Source organism: Carassius auratus, unplaced genomic scaffold (genome assembly GCF_003368295.1).
Source record: "Carassius auratus strain Wakin unplaced genomic scaffold, ASM336829v1 scaf_tig00033648, whole genome shotgun sequence".
NCBI classification, from domain to species: Eukaryota; Metazoa; Chordata; class Actinopteri; order Cypriniformes; family Cyprinidae; genus Carassius; species Carassius auratus.
In genome coordinates, this window is record NW_020526096.1 from 23,693 (window position 1) to 47,314 (window position 23,622).

Below are 23,622 nucleotides of genomic sequence, written 5' to 3' on the forward strand. Positions count from 1 at the left end.
AATAAAAAATAAAATAAGTAAATAAATAACACCATTGTGATTTAAGTCTATGATGAACTACACCTCCACCCATTTGCTGCATTCTCTCTCTTGCTCACCCCACCCAACCCCCTGTAAACTTTGCCCCTCTCTAAGGAAATACAAAAGCTTTCCTTTACCTGATGGATTCACCTCACATAAACCTGGCCCCAGAAATGTCATTAAATGCCAGTCTTTGGTCTTTTTTACTTGCACTGAATATTTTCAAATGCTCTCTGCTCTACAGTTGAAAAGCCATGTTAGAACAAAATGCAAGATTTTTTACAGGATTATACTGTCGAATCATAACCCAAATGTGATGCATTAAATTGTATTTTTGAATATTTACTTTAATGTGACTCTGATGGGGACTTATTGTCACCAATGATCTTTCTCTCCCTTTGTGTAGGCAGATCTAAACGTCAGGACTGGTTTAAGTGCAATTAGACTATCTCCAGATGCTGTCCTTTCTGTTATTATGGCATTATCAACCATCAAAAGGCCACTCTATTCTATGATCACTAAAATCCAATTTATAATTTCTCTGCAATATCAGTGTCAAAATGCTTAAAAACAACATTAGCACATTATTTTAATATAATAAGCCATTTGAGTTTTTGTCTAGTAAAGTCAGTCTGAAATGGATTTATTTGCAATACCATGTATTGAAAATCATGCAGAAAAAGACCAGGAACATGGTAAATGGAACGTAAATGGGGTCAGTATTGATTTCATGTCGATTTAAAGTAAAATAAGATGGGGAAAAACATTATAGTGCTTCTGCAGAGACATTAGGCATAAGAATGATCCAAATAAGTGGGTATGTAAATTTGTATGTGTTGTGCATGCGCTAAATTGGGCTCACAAAAGGGGGGAAGGCAAACTTTGCTGTGTTCATTCCACAGTCTATTCATACTCTGTCAAAATCAAACCAGCTAGTTTGAGAGAAATCTAAATGTGTCTATTGCGTTCAGGCCGCCTGCAGCACATTTCTTGCACTCCCACACAGCAGTGTGGCATTAGATGTGGCAGTCAGGCAATACTGAGTGTTTGCTGACAGTCGGGGGCGTCAGTGCCATTAAATCGCATGTCTGGTACCTGGAGGCAAGCAGGCGCCCGGCCATGTGGTTTATTCACGTCCACCGCCACGAGCTGCCATCCTCCAGACGCGTCCTCGTGAAACATCTGCCACCAGGAGGAGAGATGGAAAGAGAGGAAAAGAAAGGAGAAAGAGAGGGCAAATTGTTAACAACTGTGAATGACTGGCGTTTTGGTCAGCTAATACACACACACAAATGCATATTTGATAACAAATAAGTTGGGGGAAAAACAACTTGTTGGCATCAAGGAAAATTGACAATCTTAAAAACAACTGCCGATTACATGATATTTAATGGAATTCTCCACCAACTTCATAAGTATTTTATAAACACAGGCAAGGTCACAAGAAATTGGCTTCATGATCCAGCGAGCATCTATTCACATTTCAGAATCTAAATGCACCATGACTTCACCATGACAGATACGAGGAGACAGCAGCAGAGACAGCAGGGACTAGAGGAGGGAGGGATGTTGCAGCAGGCACCTTGAATCTGGCAAACAACAGAGGCTACCCTTATCCATATGTACACAGCCCAGAACTGTCATAGGGCTCTGTACTTGACGCCTTATTATAGTCCACCAAGTGAAAATCTAAATAATTCTGATTGTGTAGAAAACAAATGGCCCACTTCTCCACATCAAACCACATTAGCACAAAAGGTGTGGGATGAATAACATGACATGCACGTCTACGTTCCACATGTTCCCATGCATTTTCCTAACATACATCAAGCTTCAGACTGAATTTTGTGCCACCCTCCCATTGTTCATATCCCCACCCCTCCGCACAGAATTTAAAGTGTGCTTATGGCTGTTCCTAATGTGCACTGCTGCTGTTCCACTTATGTCTGTCTTTTATCAGTTCAGAAGAATAGATAACCAATTAAACCCATGAGAAATGACAGTCATTAAGCTTACAATGCCCCCTTCAGCTCTGACAGATTAAAAAGGTTACCTACATAAATAGATATTTTAAAAGTTTCCCCTCATAGTCTTGTAATTATAACTTTGCCATTCATGTGGTAATCTTTTTAAGGGGCCTTATTGAATTATATTATTTTTTATAAGACAGTCACAAAAGGGATGGTGCAAATCTTGCCAAAGAGTATCATCAGGCCCCAGGAGAACCTTATTTTCTTTTTACTTCTTTCAGATTAAAGGCATCATTCCAAGTTGTATTGTCTAACACTCAGTAAACCAAGGTTTTGTGAACCCTAAGAGATTTTTATTCGATAAGATATTTCAACATAATTAAAATTAAGACACAGAAAGGCTATTTTGTTTTCAAGGTCACAGCACTGTCTATAGTTCTATGGGCAAATTCAAAGAGCCTTATTGGGCTTTTCACACTTGAATTTGTCAACTCAGAGTCATTTTTAATCCTGGGTAGTCAGGGTTCACATTTCACACTTTAGATTTATAAACCCAGGGATATTAATCCTATTTGCAAATTCATGGGGTAAATAATATTGCAGTTAGCTTCAATAAATGCAAGTCCTAATTTATACAAACATTATACAGTCTCTTTACTACAATCAACAGTTAAACATTTTTAAAACTTGACATTTTAAATTACTGTTAACCCAGAGCAAGAGTAAGAAGTTATGATGTCAGTACCAATGTTAAATTTTTGTACAAATACTTATATATATATATATATATATATATATATATATATATATATACAAATGGGTAGAAAGACAAATTAACTTTCACACATTCTTTAGCTATTTCTCCCTGTGAAGTATCAGCACCTTAGAATAGCCTTACCTAGACCAAGAGCAAAAAAATACATTATACAGTTTTTGCTGCAGACATTACAGATAAGCAATCGATTCAAAATTTCATAAATGCCAATGGGCATGGAAAACCAGATGCTACTGAAGACAATTCAACTTTGTGTCCACAGAATGAGATATGCCTTATTGTTATTTTTTATTATTGTTTTCCATTTTAAGAATTTGTGGCAATATAGCGACTGTCACTGCTTAATCTTTTTCTTTTTCTTTTTTTTACTACACACACACACACACACACACACACACACACACACACACACACACACACACACACACACACACACATATATATATATATATATATATATATATATATTTTAAATGTATATAAAAAAATTGTTCTTGCTTCTCCCAAACCCAGACTCGCCTGCCAGACTGTCAAACAAAGAAGCATGGTTTGTCACTCCACAGAACGTGTTTCCACTGCTTCAGAGTCCAGTGGTAGTGAGCTTTACATCACTCCATCTGACACTTGGCATTGCACTTGGTGATGTGAGGCTTACATGCAGCTGCTTCCATAAACCTTCAGCCACACAGTTTTGTGTTGATTTCAATGGTAGTGGAAGTTTGGCGCTATGGAATCAGCAGAGTGAAGTGACTTTTATGCATCATGCGTCTCAGCACTCGGCGACGGTGAGTTGCTCATGTTTCTAAACACGTCCACTTTTCACCTGTGGTTATGGCCCTGACAGAAACAACTAAATTCAATAATTGAGAAGTGTGTCCCATTACTTTTGCTCATATAGTGTGTATATAAAAGTTTATTGAGATTAAGATTTTTTTTTAAGTATTTAAAACTTACTCAACAAGGATTGCCAAAAAACTATCAAAGGTGAGAGAAAGACTTTTATTAGTGCTGGGCAATGATTACATTTTTTTATCGCAATTAATTGCACGATTGTCTGCAATTAATCGCATTGTTTTGCACTAACGTTCAATAATGCATTTAAAATTAGTGTATATTGCACTTTTTCATTTAAAAGTACTGTTATATGAACAAAAGTGCTATAACAATTGGTTTGCAAACACTTTATAGACAAATAAGGTACTTTTTCATAGTAGCAGCTAAAATATTCTTATAACTGAACTATTAATTAAAAAACATAAAACTGGTTGATAGTCATTACTTTAATCTAGTAACAAAAATAAGATTCATTTTGGATTACAGTAATGACAAATTCAGGGATCCTTTTTTTTTCTCCATGATTTGTTTTTGTTTATTTTATTTTAAGATCACATGCATCGGGTATTTCTTGACCAGATTTACCCCATTAAAGCAGTGCTGGAATAAATGTTGTGTGCTATAGTCCTTCTTTTTCCCAGAGGGCACTTCTACAGCCATAAGACTTGAATAATGGTGGTCAGGTCACCCCTGTGCTGCCAAAAGTGTTGCCAGATCCACTCATGCCAACCTCCAAGGCTCTGCTCCAGGACTGGTTCTGGCACTGTGACTGGCGCAGTCAGGGAGACACTATGCCTCAGTTCACACAATTACACACACAACTTTTCACACCACTCCTCTGCTCCAGATTTTCTGTGCATTTGCACCATTAGCTTGGTTAGTGTGAATTTCTCACCAAACATTAGGTAGGCGATCATTGTATAAAATCAACAGGACAGGTTTCCCCACAGGAGAGGATTGCAGGCAGGAAAGCGAGTGCATTAGGGTTAATTGATTCTCTCTATCCGTTCAGTTGATCAGTCACATCAAATTTAGGCTGAATGACAGAACTGCAAACACACACACATACACACTCTGTCTTTTCCTCTCTTTCGGTCTGTTGCACTTTCAGCAACGTTCCTCTATGACTCACCCCTGAGTCTGCCAGCCGCCCAATCAGATCCCTCTGTGCCGGGGTTCGGGGCCCCCACCTGACAAACAGCCAAATTTTTTTTTTTTTAAAAACAGCTTGCTGTCAGGTGTATCCTGCCTGCTAAAGGCCAGGGAAGCCAGACTCAAAGTCTCCAGAGAATTATGGGAAGAATTCCTTCAGATGTCTGTGTTGGTGTGTATTGGTCTGTGCTTAATAACCATAAATGCTGATATTGAAGGTTTTGATATTTTTGCTTTAGTTGGTTTAATTACATCTGCTCATACATATTGATCAAAGAGATTAACAAAATGGGAAATGAGTCATACACCAAAGGCTGTTTTTTGTGCACATGTGCGCAAGTGTGTTTGGTTTACCTGTGTAGTAGCTGTTGACGTGGTGCTGCTCCGGGATCCCCACATCTGCTGGAACTGCACTCTGATCTCAGCAAACGTTTCTATAATCACAGCAATGAACACATTCTGGGAACACAAGCAAAATAAATTATAAAAATTAATAAATGCCCAGAAATGATTATTTTAATGAATGGTTGTTCTTGTTGTCTGGCATATAAGTGAAAAGTGTGAAAACAGATCTGTGTTAATGATAAAATACATATGATATTTCATATTTAACACTGTCATCTTCAACATTTAATGAGGTTTAATTCTGTTTGTTACAAACTGATTCCCTGATGGTAATCGATAGCCACAGATTATTTCAGCAGAGCTTAGCTTGAATTTAACCCTGAACATTCCTTAACTATGTGAACTAAATGGGGTCAAGTCTTAATTTTCAGACATCCACACTACCTTTCAAAAGTCTTTTTTTTGTTGTTGTTTATGTAATTAATACTTATTAATTAATGAATACCTACTGAGCAAGGATGTTTATAGATGATTATATTGATAAAAAGTCATAGCAAAGACATTTAAAACAAATAAAATGTACGAACTTGCTATACATAATAGAATCCTGAAAAAAGAAACATATCACAAAAACAGCAACACAACTATTCTAAATATTTATAAGAAATGTTATTATAATGCATATTATAATGATTTCTGAAGGATCAATTGACTTTGTAGACTAAAGACTTCTGAAAATTCAGCTTTGCCATTACAGAACAAAATATTTTTAAATATAATAAAGTAATATGAAAACAGTTATTTTGAAATGTAATACTTTATCTGTTTTAGTGTAGTTTTGATCAAATAAATGCATCTTCGGTGAGCCAGTGTTACGTATTTGAGAAACCCTTATACTGAAACTTCTCACTGGTCATGAATGCACACAATAACAGCACTGAATAATAATTAAAAAAAAAAAACTATCACCCAAGGTATAATATAACAATATAATAGACTCCTAGAATAACCCTCACTTTTCTATGTCTAGAAATGAAGAAGGACCCATGTGCAGATTATGACTACATTTTTGCAGATAGCTGGTGTGAGAAGAAAAGGATTTTTCCACCTTGACCAACCAGGCGAGGAAGAAGATGAGCGTGATGAAGTAGAAATATGAGCGCCAGCGTGGGAAGCTGTCGATGGCTCGATACATAATGAAGACCCATCCCTCCTGAGACGCGGCCTCATATACGGTGAATATACTGGTGCCTGCAAGAGGAGACGACAAGAAGGGTCACGACGGGGATGCAGTTAGATAGAGGAGGGGGAGAAGCCCATGTCTGAGATGTTTTTGTGCCCCCAGACTGGTCTGACAAGGAACTGAGACACAAAAATTCAGACATAAACACAGTCTTGGCATTAGTGGACCTTGTCAGGTGCTTCCTATTACCCAGCTACAGTGCACAGCATAAATGAGTGCACCCCCTCTAAAACTCAACAAATTCAACAATTACTCTTTACTTAGAAGACATCTTAGGGTTCTTTGGAGATACAATGTTCCAACAAGCCTGCTTGATCAATTACAAAATTATTCAGCATAATAAGATTTTCTTATCAAAGTGATACAATTTTGTGTTGCAAAAATGAGTACACCCTCCTGAAAGTTTTATTATTATTATTATTATTATTATTATTATTATTATTATTTTGTAACTTTCAGGAGGGTGTACTCATTTTTGCAACACAAAATTGTATCACTGATAAGAAAATATTATTATTTAAAATAATAATAATTTATATATATATATATATGTATATATATATATATATATATATATATATATATATATATATATATCTTTAAGGATACTTTTGATCAACAGGTAAGTATATTTCCTGACATTTAGTGAAAGTGAGATACAGCCAAGTATTGTAACCCATAATCAGAATTCATGCTCTGCATTTAACCCTTCCAAAGTGCACACACACACAGAAGTGAACACACATGCACCGTGAACACACACCCAGAGCAGTGGGCAGCGTTTTATGCTGCGGCGCCCGGGGAGCAGTTGGGGATTTAGTGCCTTGCTCAAGGGCACCTCAGTTGTGGTATTGCCGGCCCGAGACTCAAACCCATAACCTTAGGCCGGTGACACACTGGCTGCATGGCGTGAGCGTGGCGTTTCTGCTGTGTATCAGTAGCGTGGTGGCTGCCTCGCGTTTTCTGTATCTTTACACACCAAAACCATGCCTGACGGGGCGCTGGCACGCTGCTGCTGCTGTAGGTGACATAGAGGTAGGCTGCCGACACACCAGGCTCTTGTCTTCACGACAACAATATCTATACTTCATGTTGAGCATAAATATAAAGCCTAGTGATAAAGGACACCGTCAACAGTATTGATGGCAAGTCAAACAGTATTTGACAGGTGCAATATTTGAAAATCGATAATTATTATTATTTTTTTATTACATTTATATCTGAATTTATGTAAACCTACAGACTTTCAAACATGAAAATGTCATGAATTAATATGTATTTGTGTACAAAATGACATATAAACCTATTTTCCTATTCTATTTTGCCTGGAAACACTTCCAAAATGCTTGTGTCGCGTGAAAAATAGGCGTCGGTTCTATTTCTAGCATGCACGCTACCACGTTCTAACCTGTTAACATGGGAGCCGAATTAAAAACAGACATGCCACGTAGCTGAGATGCTTATTCCATGCATCCAGTGTGTCACCGGCCTTAGGGTTAGGAGTCAAACTCTCTAACCATTAGGCCACGACTTCCCCATTTAAAAGTGTTAAATAGCCCACTGAATCACACTCAGACTTAATGCTGACAGCAGTGGAATCACTTGGGGGAGAACTGCCAGGTGACTTATTTCTTAGCATAAAAGAGAACAATGGTATAAGAGATATACCAAATTATTGTTTAAAGTGTGAAAATACAGCAGCAGTAGCATCGCCATTCAAAAACAATGGACTTGTGACAAGGCTCCTGAAATAATCAGGTCTTCACTTTAAGTTTTAATTTAGTGATTAGTTAATTTTTGCTAGAAAAAGAGCAAGAGAAATAACATGCAAGAGTCTCAGAGCCTCGAAACAGAAGATGTCATGAACTTGCACAATCAATGCTATGAAGGGTCAGAGCAGTATACTTAAAATTCTGGAGGACATACTAAGTAGTAGAATATTATTCTGAAATAAATCTACGGTATACTTATTTCTGTAATCCTTCATTTGAACAAAATTGGCTAGTTTATTTCTCTTACAGAAAATATTGGCATATATTTTGTTGTTTTTATTAAGTATATGTTTAATATGTTCTATTTTGCCATCTTTCCATGAATTATATTAGTGATAGTTAAGAAAATACATCTTTTATATTTATTCAGAGAGGGTGTCCTCATTTATGCTGTGCAGTGTATGTGTTTCTCTCTTCAAACAGCAGAATGAGATGGTCATCCTATATTTTGAAGTACTCTTTGATTCCAAGTTGTGCTGGAGTGTAAAAGTATCTGTGTATTAAAGGAAATGGGCTTAACGAAGAACTACACAATCAAGGACAGATTGCTTTCATGACTAAGTGTGATTTCTTCATAAAAGGAACGAGGACAAATCATCAAGGAACTTCAATGAATAGTCTGTTGTTATTTACAGTCTTAATTCTATAATTAGTGTTCTGTGTTACACAAAAGAGATGTTTAGCTGAGGATTTCATTATATTTTCCATACAGTAAAAAATTAATAGGGATGACCATCATTATGGCACTATAACATAACAAAGATACTAAGACAAAATTTCAATATACATTATATAAATATAATGTGCAACTAAAACTTTATTCTAAATATTAACAGATACTAATATCTGATAGATAGATAGATAGATATACTGTTTCTTACACAGCATTTACACCATTGTTTCATACACAGTGTTTGAGATGCTCTCTAGTTACAAGCCTTCAATGTTGTTATCTCTGCACTCACAGTGACCCATGATGCCGTGCTGCGATATGGCTGCCAAAGGTCAGCAGGAAGCATGCCACTCAGTTCTGCTTCCTGCCATTTCCCACCAGGTCCAGGGGCAGAATGGGCCAAGGACACTGGCAGAGCCCTGTAAAGGTTAGCTTCACCAACCATACAATATATCCTTTACAGGGACCTATATTAATGAATTACTGTAAACTATTCACTTGGCTTTATCTCAAAACTGTGTTCAATCGATATGTAATTCACATTAGACAAAGCACATACTTCAGTATAAACAGTAACAGAGTCTTTCCCTGGATAAATTTAGAGGGAAATGCACTTGGCAAACTAAGGACTCCAATTAAAAATCACTTAGAGATAAATCACTGTGTCCAGAGATGCCTAGCAAAAGGGAAAAATAAACTTGATTCCCATTTCATCCTGAATGGTCTAAGAGAGAATACTAAAACTTTGGAAGAAAAAATAAATCAATAAAACAGCTCAGGAATCCTTGAAAACTGATATTCCTAAAATATTTGACTATGTCCCTACAACTCAGTTAATATAGTTTTAAATTAATTGAATTGAATAAAACCAACAAAAATTAGAGATTGAATGTAAATAAAATAGATGCATTTAAATAATTAACTCAGTTAAATAAAAATAAAAAACACACAAACATTATTAATGACTTCATTTTGTGGTGGGGTCAGTAAAAATATTGGCAGTCCAACTGTATCAGCAGAAAAATGAAATATATTAACCCTGTCATTGGACTTTTTCCTAATCATACTTTATGTTTCTGCATCCATGAATCTTGGGAGCCCAAAAAAGGCATTGTTGCTGAACACGGATGAATAGACACAGATCATTGATGCAGGAGCAGTTCTGGTTGACTTACACATGACTTATCGGTGTACTGAACTCTATAAAGAGGACGAAGAAGGGCCCTTTCACAGATCTCTATGTTCTGTAAGTCAACAGCTCAAAGCCACAACTGGTTTTCCTTCTTTGTCTTTTTTTGTGAAAAGCCTTCCTTCATGGCTATATGGAGATTAGTAGCACTGCTCTGTGTACATTTCTAGTGGATTTATTTCAAATGGGAGAGATAAAAATGTGACATGCTGCTTCGTACAGATCAAGGTGTTTAAATAAACTGGTCTATTTGTGAAGCTGCCTTCACAATGTCTATGAAATATAAGCTTTGCTAAAAATACTACATTTTCTAAGTGCAGCGACAGAGGGCATTTATCTGTTTATGTTGGCTTGCACATTATGCATAGATCAACTCAAAATGTTTCAGCCAACAATGCAACAATTAATCACACTTAGTCAGAAAAGGACATGATTGCTCTTAATCACTGTAAATAATTACAATGGGTAGAGATGGTATAATTTTCCACAGACAACTAAAACTAAACCAAGCTAATTCAAATTTCCTAATAATAGGCCAGGGAAAATGCTTTTAGTGTATGAAAGAGGTGTCCAATCTGGCTTTAAAGAAAAAAATCAATGATATTCATAATTCATATATATATTCATAATATTACATTTTTAGCAACAGCAGAATACAAACTAGAGAGAGATAAAGAAAAACTAATAATAAAAATTCACAGAAAATGAACAAAATGACAAACATCATTTTATCATTGCAGATGGACAAATGTGAAGCATCACAATGACTCACCAAGCTCATTGAAGCCACTGTATCCGAGTTCCTGTCTGCTGAGTCCCAAGTCTTCCAGATCCACACACTTAAACCCAGTCGGACACTGATAACCCTCCCCGTTCGGAGAGCAGTGTGTATCAGGGATTGCCAGGCTGTTCCATGTCACATTACTGAAAAAAGACAAGAGTGTGTTTTCAAAGAATCATCATCAAATGATAATCTGATCAAATTAACCATTATATAGTAACAGGCCATCCGGTGTTTTCTCACAGAAGAGCAGTGGTATCATTCTCCTCTCTGGCAACATTTACACAATCAGCATTTGGGACTGACAACCGTATTTACTAACAGCTGTGATTCTAATTGCCCTGTACAGGACGCATGAGTTTATATAAATACAGTTATTAAAAGAATATTTTAAAAAAGTATTACATATAATACTATATATTATATATAATATAAATTACTTGAATGAATAGTTTTATCAATACACACAGAACATGAAACAATATCATACCTCCCCCTTTTATTGTCTTATGCAATCTAAGCTGTCAAATTATCTTTAATAAATATTAATGTTTTAAGGGTGTTCAGATATTTGCCTGGAATACAAGAGAAAAAAATCCGGTAACACTTTAGAATAAGGTTCCATTAGTTAATGTTAGTTAACTACTTTCGTTAACATGAACTAAGCAAGAACAATCCTTCTACAGCATTTATAAGTCTTAATTCATGTTAATTTCAACATTTACTAATGCATTATTTAAATCAAAAGTTGTGCTTGTTAACATTAGTTAATGCACTGTGAATTACCATGAACTAACAATGAATAACTGTATTTTCATTAACTAACATTAACGAAGATGAATAAATAAAGTAATAAATGTATTATTCATTGTTTGTTCATGTTAATTAATACATTAACTAACATTAACTAATGGAACCTTATTCTAAAGTGTTACCAAAAATCCTTCTTTTTTTCTTTTTTTTTACAAAAGTCAATTCTGTTCTTGAGGGAAATGTTTATTACTATAGTGACAGATAACAATTGAAGCTACAAGGGATTAAAGTGTATTCTCTCCAGCCACTTTTTAATGCGCTCAGATTTATTTTTACATGTTGCAACTGTAATTTTTCTGATGAGATTAACAGATTAATATATTAACTAATTAATGGTATTTCTGGTAAAATGGTAACAAAAGACTTATTCAAACACACACAGACGTCTTTAGTTTGGGCCACAGGTGTTACTTCAGGAGGCACTTGATGTCACGAATGAAAATTAATGCTTTCAAATTGGCTCGCCAGACATACTTTCAAACTGTTTATGAAGGACTCCAAAATGAACTGGGGATCATTGATTGCAGTATCACAAAGGCCAATCAGAGACACAACACAGAATCAAAATAGCTCTGATTATACAGAGATAAATATTCTGCCGAAGAGACATCCCTGTGATGAAACTGATAGCACACACAACTCACAAGATACTACTAACACCATAATTTTTTCCTTTTATTTGAAAATGGACATGCCTTTTGGTTAATATTTTTATGACTTAAAAAAAATATTAATAATGTGTCTTAAATGGCATAGAGACAGAAAAAGAGTGTGTATCATGTTGATCATCAGTCATAAAATGCTGTAGCCTATGTCTGTGATTGAGAGAAATTTGTGGGACATTTTCTGAACAAGGTGACAGTTTACGATTGGCAAGGTCATGAGGCCTGTTCTCATCTATATTTAAGCACCAGAAAAATAAAAAGTCATGATATCAAATCTAAAAATGTATCCCCAACAGACACGAGTCTGGTAAACTCCCTCGCACATTTATTCCACTGAATCCCTCTGTGATTCAAATCCCTGCTACTCTGTGCAAAGGACACATACTGTAGTTCTGCAAGATAATCAACAATGAGTATTTCTGATAAACACTTTCACTTGTGTGATGCATGAAAATCCTGCCTATACACACATATTATATGGCGGGCAATATTTTTTAACCTGTGCCTAAGCCGTTTTGAATGATAATATGTTGAATGCCAGTACAGGTCAGGGTGAGATATCTTGCATGCACATAGACGGATTGAGGCCAGGCTGCTGAAAAGAGGCGAGCATGTGCATGACGCCCCGGCAACACAGGAAACGTTAATTATTGTGATTAGTGCTCAGCACACTCCTCTGTTGCTGATGGTTTAGGCTCTTTGTTTTAGAGCCAGCTCTGACACGCCACTCATGTGCGAGGGAATATTAAATAGGCCTGGGTTTTAAAAGAGAACCACCTCCACAGCTCCATACATACACTGCATTAAGACCCTGCTTTCGTCACGCCCTTAAGTTGGGATGCGTGCGAGTGTTCCAGCAAGATTTACTGATCATTTTTAAACATGAATTTCTGTTGGCTTATCACGCACCTCCATGTGAAATGAGAAATTCTGACAAATGTATCAAATAATGTGGATGTTCTTACTGTTTAGTGTTTATGAGGTCGTGACATCACACAATAAAAATGGTGATCTTCTATTAATACCCTTTACAGCTGCTGATGGGATTTACATTCCAAAGAACAGATGTGTGTGGGAGATGTACAGCAACAGACACATACTTCTTATCTCATGCTGATGCCAGGAAAAACTGCAGTATGATGTTAAATCCCCTAATTCATCCCAGGGATAATACACCAAAAGAAGTGTGATACAACTTCCCACACAGAGAGCAGTTTTTGACTTCTTGGGCTATTAAGTTAAATCTAAGACAGTTGATTCTATTGAATTTAATGTGGAAGCTTGTTTCTGCCATGGGATAAAAAATAAAAATAACAAAAAGTAATTATAAAATGATTTTCTCTCTCACAATTCAGGCTATTTTTCTTAGAGTTATGAGTTTATACTGTATCTCAGATATTGAAAGATATAAACGCAGACAAAAGTCTGAATATTTAGAATAAAAAAGTTGTAAATACCTTTTTAATCTTTATACTACTTTTGATTTCATGGTGGAAACAGAAAACAGAACTGCGAGATGTAAACTCAAAACTAAAACTAAAAGTCAGAATTGTGAGATGTAATTTCAAGTCATTTCTGTCTTACAATTTAGCGGAAAAAAAAGTCTGAATTATGAGATATAAAGTCACAATTACCTTTTTAATGTTTAACATAAAAAAGTATAGATATAAATAAATGTAAATATACAAATATAATATATAACCTTTTAAAAAAAAAATACCCTTTTAATATTCTGTTGTAATAACGGTCTCCATAGTTTAAAGGATATAGTGCTGAAACTTGCTTACCCTTTCTGCGTTTCATTGGTGACGCAGTGATGATTGAAGGTTCCAAACATCTGAACACCCAGGATTCCATACAGGAGCAGGAAGAAGAGCAAAAATATGGACACACTCCAAATCTGCTCCCCCGACCGCCTGAGAGGAAGTGAATTTTAAGTGGCTGATACGAAAACAAGATGACATTTCTCACATTCTTTGGGCTGGTGGGGCTTTTACTTGAGAATGTTGGTTATGCGGGTACGCGGCAGTTCAAATCGGAAGTAGATACGGAAGGCTCGGATCATAATGAGGGCCCTCGGTATGCGTAACATTCCCCAGGGTGACATTTGGTCCACAATCTCTGCTATTTCAAACACCTTGAGACCATTCAGAGGAACAAGCGGATGAGTGGAGTTCCCTGTGGAGCTCAGTTCTTTTTAATTTGAAAGAAACAATTTACTTGGGAAATAACACTGAAGATAATTTCCTTACCTGAAGCACAAGAGAGACCCAGAGGAAGACCACCATAAAGCCATCAAACATGCACCAGCGGTCTTTAACATAGGAGTTCTCTCCCTGGAAACAGAGGCAGGTGATAAGACACAGGCTGTAAATGAAAGTCCACAGGTGAGTGGCAGCTGGTCCGCCGGTTTAATGAAAGATTGTGGCAGCTGTTAACAACAGAGCCAGCAAAATTCAGCAAACAAAAATGTGAGCACTTCAGAGTATTTTTCCTGACAGACATTGACTAACAAGTGTGCACTATAAGACCTAAACATTGTTTAGTTTGCAATGAGAACTGTCTAACTATGTTTCTAATGATAAAGCACACAAATAATACATTAAATAATAATGACAAACCAAAAACAGGAGCTAGTAGTCCTTTATATTCTGGTAGTGGATGTATGACATTCCCATATTCTCATTTATATTACTTGTCTCTTAAGCGTTTCTTTTAAGCTTTCAAAAATGATTTTCAAATAGTCCTGTTATGATTTTAAATGTCTGGTTAGAGACATAAAATCAGTTAAGACATTTATAATGTGACCAATTCTTACATTCATGACAATTTTTACCTTCCCTTATTGTATAGTTGTATCTACATTTTATATTTGATTTAGATTTTTAGGCTCTACTGTTAATGTTATACTGTTAATGGGATCTGAGAGTAACGCAATTTTAATTCTCTGTATGTATGTACTGTACATGTGGAAGAACTGACAATAAAGCAGACTTGACTGACTTGACTTGACTTGACAATTCATTTAAAATTTATAATGTGACTAATTCATTACTATTTCAAATAAATGTTCTTTTGAAAGTTCTTCTTTTGAACATTCTATTTATCAAAGAATTCTGGAAAACACGTATCATGGTTTCCACAAAAAAAAATATTAAGCAGCACAGCTGCTTTCAATTAGCATATTAGATTGATTTCTGAAGGATCATGTAACAAATATAATATATTAATATATCATATATTAAAATAGGAAAAAAATGCAACATTACAGTTTTTTAGTACTGTATTTCTGATCAAATAAAGGCAGCCTTGGATGAGCATAAAAAAGTTTTAAACATTCAAATATCTTACCGACCCCAAACTGCTGAATGGTAATACATATATTTATACTTTTTTAAAGTAAAAATATTCCATATATCCACTAAAAACATATAAGGTCATTAAAGATTTGTTTTAAATGAATTGCTGCATGTCACAACACAGGGTTTCTCATGTCAACTATCTATTCACACACACAGGAAATGACATCAGAGGTGTGACATGCTCAGGTTTGTTTGTTTGAGTGCAGATTGCCTTCATGCACCGGTGGCTTTCCTTGGATAGAGAGACAGATACTTCAGTGGCTGAAGCATTTGTTCTCCCAAAACATCTGCTCAGAAATCCCCTGGGATTTCAGAGCCTCTGATCAGCTATCGTGCTCAGATCTCCCACTAAATTAGTAGGCCATAAACCATGATTTATTAAATGGATAGCTTAAAAACTAAGTGAAGGTCTGACTGACTTTATTAACAGCAACTGGCAAAAATAGAATTTGGAATATTGTTTGTGCTGATGAATGTGTTATTTAAGATTAAAATAGATGGCCTAATTCGCAACAGATAATGAATTATTTACATTAATTCAGTGCTTAGACTGCATTAGCAACTAATCATGTCTCCAAGTCAAGAATATACCTAATGGCAAAAACATACCTGCTAACAGTGATAAAGAAAACAACATGTCACTGAATTTCACAGATCATACCATGCATTCAAAAGATGGAAATACAAAACAAATATAATGGCCTAATTAACTGAGTTGAGGTCACAAGCATAATAATGCTGCAAGCTACTCTCTTTCAATAAAATTAAAATTCATGTGTTAACTTTGCATATAATCACTGAAAGGTTAATCACCCTATCCTCACACGATCTCAAGTATAAAGGAACAAATTAATTACTCTATCTTCTACATAAACCTTACTGCTTTCCATGCTAGAAGAGTGAGGCTCAGGAAGCAAATGATTCACTTATTCAATGTCGTTCAGTGCGGTTGTTATCCTTGATTCGCCAAAGGACACATTCATATTTTTTCTTCCTTTTTCTGTTGTAAATTGTGACAATGCTGATTGAGTGTGTTACCTTGATGATGCCCCTGATATGCATTTTGGCGATCATCTCTGCAGTGTAGAGAAACATCAGCAGCGTATCCAGGGCAAAGGTGACATACTGCAAAGGCGGGTAGTGCTCAAAGGTCATAGGTGTATTCATACACACCGAAATGACACTGATTATGGCACAGGCCCGCAGGAGAGAATGAACCCACTGAGGACAAAGAACAGAATCTGTTTTAGAGAGTGGAACATCCTCATGGTTTTAATTCTGCACCTTTTCCTAATTGAGCAGGTACACTCTCAGAAAAAAAGATCCAAAAGCTGTCACTGTGGTGGTACCCTTGCAAAATGTACACTTTTGTCTCTTATTTACCCCTAAGGGTGAATATGCATACTTAAAATGTGTACATATTTGTACCTTTATGGTACATTTTACTACATTTTGAAAGGGTACCACCTTAGTGACCTTGAGAGTGTAGTGTATGTTGTGATTTGAGTGCTGTCTTATGCCAAACAAATATTCAGTGAAATTTTGGTCTCTGCTATACAGTACAATATTTTCAATAAATAGAAGATTTTCAATGAATAAATGTGACCCTGGACCACAAAACCAGTAATAAGTAGCATAGGTATATTTGTAGCAATAGCCAACTATACATTTTATGGGTCAAAATTAATGATTTTTATTTTTCACCATCAGCTTCCAGATTTTTAAATAGTTGTGGTCACAAATGTCAGTCTGTTTCTCACAAACAGCTACTGTGTGGGTTAAAAAACTTGGAATATAGTGCAAAACACCATTTGTGTTTAATGAAAAAATAAGATAAAATAAGTTAAATATTTTAACTGAACTACTCATTTAAGAGTTTTGTAGAATAGGATTGAGATTTTAATGTGGGTGGGGCTAAACAAAAGACGGTGTGAAAATGTCTTGAATGTTGGGTGCCAGATACTGGGTGCTATAAGGTGGATATATGACTGGTTTAAACATAATAATAATAATAATAATAATAATAACATGAAATAAATCTGTCTTATTTTATGAAATTGCACCTGGTTCGGACAAGGTTTTAGCTTGTTAATTATGTATTTTTGGGAGTATGTGTGGGTCATAAATTACTGTGAAGAAGAACCACATGGTAAGGTTTCAGAGGTTTGTTCACATACTGGTTTGTTGATCCAAAGTATGTCTGCACTGTCTGTCAGTGTTTCATCTGGCCCAAAGTCTGTCATAGGCTGGGCCTCGACCCGCGAGCTCTGCTTCCTCTTCAGCATGCTGGGGCTCGCTGTGCTATAGAGAGAGTGGATCTGGAAGACAAAAGAACATTGACCACAAATGCTTACTGAAACCACACATCGGCCAAAGCTCAAAATCCGTTTGTAGCCATTGGATTTATTCATTATTAGATGGTAACTCTATATGTGCTCTAAGCACTAAAATTACAAAATACAATTGTGACGAGTGGGGCAGGGCTGAGAGCTGTGGGAACAGAGCGAGGCCGCTGGAGTTAATGCTAATGAGTGACCAGTCTCGAGTCCCACGAAGGAGCTCTGGAAGGATAAAAGGAAGAGTACCGTATTTTCCGGACTATAAGTCGCACTATTTTCATAGTTTGGCTGGTCCTGCAACTTATAGTCAGGTGCGACTTATTTATCAAAATTAATTTGACATGAACCGAGAGAAATTAACCAAGAGAAAACATTACCATCTACAGCCGCGAGAGGGCGCTCTTGGTTCTAAATGAATGCAACTTATAGACTTTTATATGTTTTTTTCCTCATCATGACGTATTTTTGGACTGATGCGACTTATACTCAGGTGCGACTTATAGTCCGAAAAATACGGTAATGACAATGAAAGAAGAGAGAGGACCAGGCCTGGACTTTATTGTGTTTTGTTTCTGTTTGTGTACGGCAGTCGTCCGTCGGGGGCTGTCATGTTATTTTCAATTTTATGTTTATTTTACTATTAAAGTTATGTTTAAATGTTCGCTGTTTTTTTATATTAGAAAAATAAATTTATGGAAAAATTAAAAAATATGACTATTAATTAAATTACTGTAATTATGTGGCATGAAAAAACACCTCAGAGGATGTGGCATATCAAAAGTCCTAAGAACAGAAACATTTAGTAACTTCAGCAAGCAAAGAGCTATGTGTTCATTGTTCGTTGTAACTATACAGTATGACATGAAGACACAGCTCTGAATGGTACCAGACAGTATGTATTGTAGTGTTGCACAGCCACACAATCAAGCGTATGACGTACATAAAACACAGACTGTTGACTTGACATAAAAATACAGACTTACCTTCTGCAAAGATCACACTGGATCTTCAGCGCAACACAAAAGATGATAATGAGACTGTGTAATAATGGCATTAGAGCCATTCTTACCGAGGACAATAATAAAACATGGATTTCACACACTCGCTGAAACAAAGCGCACATACCAAAGGGAAAAGTAAAGCTGAAATTGCTCCAGCACTGCACATAACATGCGATCAGGCATACCCTGTAAATAACACACAACAGTTAGTCAACATGGCATATGGTGTACCAAATGGGTACAATTATATCGACAAATAATGTCCACCACATCAGACAAGGCATATATGCAACACTGAGTGGCAGAGTCATGAATGGATGGGATTTTGGGACCAGGTTACTCACGGTCAGGCTCCTCATTGGTGCATTCATCCCCAGCATAGAGAGGAACTGAATTCAATACGAAAGATGGCTGATCGGTGGAGTCGAGGTCTATCCTGCAAGAACATCATTAGCTTTTTAATTCTTATTTATAAAGGATTCCTCCAATGAATGCTGCATCACACAACAGCTGAAAGATTGACCTTTCTATGTGATATCAACACAAAAGGAACAAATCCACTCCAGCGAACTGTCACGTCCAGTAAGATCAGGCAGGCCTTTTTGCGTCAAACATCGTATAACATCATGAAGAGCTTTTGCGGAGTTGGTAAACATTTCAAAGGCAGATGTAACATGAATTACACAACATCAAGATCATTTGAAGGGCAGTTCGGAACAATGGCAAGATTCAAATATAAAGTGTGTGCCAGTAAAAAACAATTGCTACAATCGGAAGCCTACAATAGAACGTTGAATCTTCAAAGTTTTTACATTTATGTGAAGAACAGAGTGGTCTCCTCAGAACAGCTTCTATGTAGTCACAGGCAATTTGCAAAGTAATTGCTACAGTTAGCATATGTTGATAGATGGAGATTCAAAGACAACTGAAAACAAAATTACAGGGTGTAAGTGCAGTAATGTAGGAGTAAGTTGCAGAAGACTACAATTAGTTTTACTTTTACGGAAAGGACTATTTGCCTAAAGGCAGGGTGCAATCACAAAACACTTGGCTGGTGTCATGAGTTTTTAGGCTTGTTTGTTACATAAGCAGTTTGTGTTTTAGATAAGATTGTATAGGCTATGAGAAGGATAATTATTGCCCCCGAAGGCTTTTTTGTTTCTAAAATTTGTAGCAGAATATAAGGAAGTATACAGTATACTGCACAACTGATTAGATTGGATATCCAATCCAATCTTCATATTTAATCCAAGAACTACAAAAAAAAGACATAGAGAATGAATTAGGGATGTTCATTTTTCCTGATCGACAACCGACGCTCGATAACCGATAATTAACCGCTAACCGAAAAGATTATTTTAAATTAGAATTGAATTAAATTAGAAATAATAAGTGTATGTGACCCATTAAAAATATTAATGGGGATTAATTTTAAATGCACAAAAAGCAACAAACAACAGAAAACGGGTTCATTTTTGTGCTGCGCAAAAGGAAACAGATGGCAGAAAGCAGCATCCTATTTTTCTTTAGGCTTATTTTATGCAAAGATTTGTTTGGGGGGGGGGGGGGGTGATTGTGCTGTCGCTGCATGCGTGCAAAAAGTTAAGCTTTGCTACTTCAACCAATGTAGCCTGTCCATTATCATAAAATAATACAGCCAGTCAAACATATGGAAGAAAAAAACACACTGTTTATTTTAGATATCTAATACAATCTGTGCTGTTAAGTGTTATCACCGTACCACAATGATGTTATGCAAAACATTTTGTTTTTACAGTGTTTAGTATAATGTTTGTAAACATTTGACGTCGGCACTAAGCCAATTTCTGAATGAAATAATAAAATGCGACTTATTATAGGCTACGCGACGTATGTTTTTTTTTTTCACTCTAAAAAACACAATTGTTTATCTGCGTAGCATAGCCTATTTTAACAATGCAGCAAACCGTTTTAAATATTTTAATAAATTACTGAAATTATATAAATAAGTGACTTTTTAAACCGTTTAACTGATCGTATTATTCTGACAACATTCTTAACAGTCGGTTAACGGTTAACCAGTTAAAATGAACATCCCTAGAATGAATATATGCCCATTCTCTGTGTATGTGGAAATTCTTACTAATAAAGTTATGCCAAACACAAAAATGCATGAAATTTATATCATATAATTTATATAATTTATATAAAAGACTGTAAACCCATTACCAGTGTCAGAAATTAACAGGAGTTGAGGGCAAAAGTAATTAAAAATAAATAAATAATTGTATTATAAATTTGTAGTGTAGTAAATTTATCTGTTGTTTGAATTAGCATTTGTCAAAATGTAAAATATAGCCTATTATTTTAGCAAAGCATATGTTCCATTAAGATATGTTATTGCTTACAGCTACTTTTGTATATTACAAAAAAAAAAAAATGAATAAAATGAATATCAACGTCCTCAGTGGTCAAATATTGTTTATGACACTGGTTTCTAAATAATTCTTGGCGGGGACTCCCTAAAATTAAATCAATAAAGTATTTTTCTTTCCTTATCTGACTCTCTTCATGTTAAGCCTCTCAGTTCTGTGTTTTTACCAACAGCCACCTAGACATTTTCATCTTAGGTTTATCCAAATAACACTGTACAATTAGGCAATTTAACACCCTGCTTCAGCTATTCTCAGCTGAATTCAACACATTCTCAGCTATTCAACACAAGACCACTGCCAAAAGCCACCTGTCTTCGACCATGTATCACATGTAAAAGCAAAACAAACTGACTTGAAATCATGTCAGCATACTTGAGGCTACGTGGCACACGGAACACAGTGACATCAGCCATGATACATGAGCATCATGACGTGCAGGGAGATTCCTCCTGCTGCTGCACGGTTACCATGGCAACAGATGAGAGCAGAGCTGCTGCCGCTAAAGCTTTTGCTAAATAACCTCTTGAGAGAATACACACGAATTACATAAAATATAAGGGCATGTCGATTATGAAATTGTGTGAAGTTCTGTCCAAATTTGTCACAAGCGCATCCAAAAAGGTTTTCACTCGATGAAAGCGCTGTAGTTTTGAAAAAAGGCCCTTTGACACTGCGGTCGGTTGAATACACTTCCTGGTAGACGTGCAAACAAGCCAAATAAAACAAAATATAAACCACTTATCTGACACTCTAATCGTACTCACGATAGGAAAAACGCTCTGAGACTTACCGGTTGTTGAAGTCTCGCCGTTAATGCAGAGTACAGTCCATGACTCGTTGTATTGAGCTCGAGCTTCAGGCACAGCAGCCGCGCGACACAGATGCGCACAGGACGCGCGTGACCCGCTGCAGCACAGCGCGCGGGATGAGATCCTGCAGGCCTTGACATGTGTAACATATTAGTGCTGAGAAAAACAACAAGTTTCTTGTCATTTTAATGAATGGTAAATTCTGATAAAATGTAATTAAAATGAAACACTTTGAAATATTAAATTGAATTTTAAGTCACTATTCTAATACATAAACATCAGCTTTGACAAATAACAGAAACAACCAATAGGCCTTTTGGTTATAATTTAACACATCAACATATCCTTAAAATATAATCGGAAAAAAATAATGAATAGGCTATATGGTAATAATATAGATACGCACCGGGGCTAATTGTAACAATAACCAATTGTTACAATTTCTTTCTTTTTTTTCAATTAAAAAAACAAAACTAATGCAATAATGATATAACAGCAAAACAGTTAATATAAAAAATAACATTAATTCTCATTCTTCAATCTTAAATGACAGACGACTCAAGCTTAAATCTAGGCTCCTTTCATAAATGTCACTGGCAGGTCTTCACATGTTTTAAATGTTATAATTATATCATTCAAATTAATTTTTAATAAATCAACACTTTCTTTTAGTCAAAAACAAGTTTGATATTTACTGTTTAATGAATACTCGCAGATATTGCTTGAATGTTATTGAAACGCTAATTTGATCAGCATTCGAAGGCTTTACTAATATCCTACTGAATTTAAGGTTGAATAGGCTACACAGCGTTATATTTTGCAAGGTAATTTAAATGTGGAAAGTTAATGGATCCACTAAATTATCGTCGTCCAGCTCGTGTAGAAATACAGATGTCCTGAAAAATGGCGATGATTGACAAAGTTATGCGATACAGTATGACCGCCACAGCTGTAACATATAGATTGTAAGTGTATTTGACCAGTTTAACCCCTATTTAACCATGTACCAACCATTTAAAGTTGTTTTAAACCAAAATTATATAGCGTGGAAGTATCGCCTGAACCATATAGGGGGCGGTGTGTTTTGTTTATGCTCCGTCTTGAGTGTGAGTGTTCCATATTATAGATCAGTGTGTCCACGGATTTTCCTGTGAGATCACCGAGCTGTCAACGTGGAGACAGCGGTAAATACATGAAAACACTAAGTACATTTTTTATTAAATCCTTTTAAACTCGCTAAAAATAGAAAAATTTATCTTTCCTAAATTGTCAAACTGTGTGTAACCGAAATAGAGCCCGAGGCGTGATTATGCTATTTAGTTACATAAAGGTAGGCTACAAGACAGACATGCTAAACTTTAGACGCCCAAGACTGCAATCAGGAAGTACGCATGTATCTTTACTGTCCTTCTGTAAATTGAAACGAACCTGGTTTATCTTTCCTCTGAGGTTCCTTTTTAAATT

General features: G+C 35.9%; 1 protein-coding gene across 2 annotated transcripts; it reads right to left on the reverse strand.

Annotated features, from left to right (window-relative positions):
- Window positions 1-736: 736 nt before the first annotated feature.
- Window positions 737-22,258, reverse strand: LOC113081285 (sodium leak channel non-selective protein-like). Of its 2 annotated transcripts, XM_026253361.1 has the most exons (12): window positions 22,140-22,258; window positions 19,280-19,371; window positions 19,060-19,121; window positions 17,773-17,913; window positions 16,634-16,816; window positions 14,486-14,569; window positions 14,231-14,370; window positions 14,021-14,149; window positions 10,747-10,898; window positions 6,206-6,348; window positions 5,107-5,211; window positions 737-1,203 (listed from the first exon to the last, which is right to left on the reverse strand). In XM_026253361.1, the coding sequence occupies exons 3-12, from the start codon at window positions 19,099-19,101 to the stop codon at window positions 1,051-1,053; spliced, it is 1,272 nt and encodes a 423-aa protein (XP_026109146.1). In that variant the 5' UTR covers window positions 19,102-19,121; window positions 19,280-19,371; window positions 22,140-22,258; the 3' UTR covers window positions 737-1,050. The 2 variants fall into 2 exon arrangements, with proteins under 2 accessions (XP_026109146.1, XP_026109147.1); XM_026253362.1 differs by lacking the exon at window positions 19,060-19,121.
- Window positions 22,259-23,622: the final 1,364 nt, after the last annotated feature.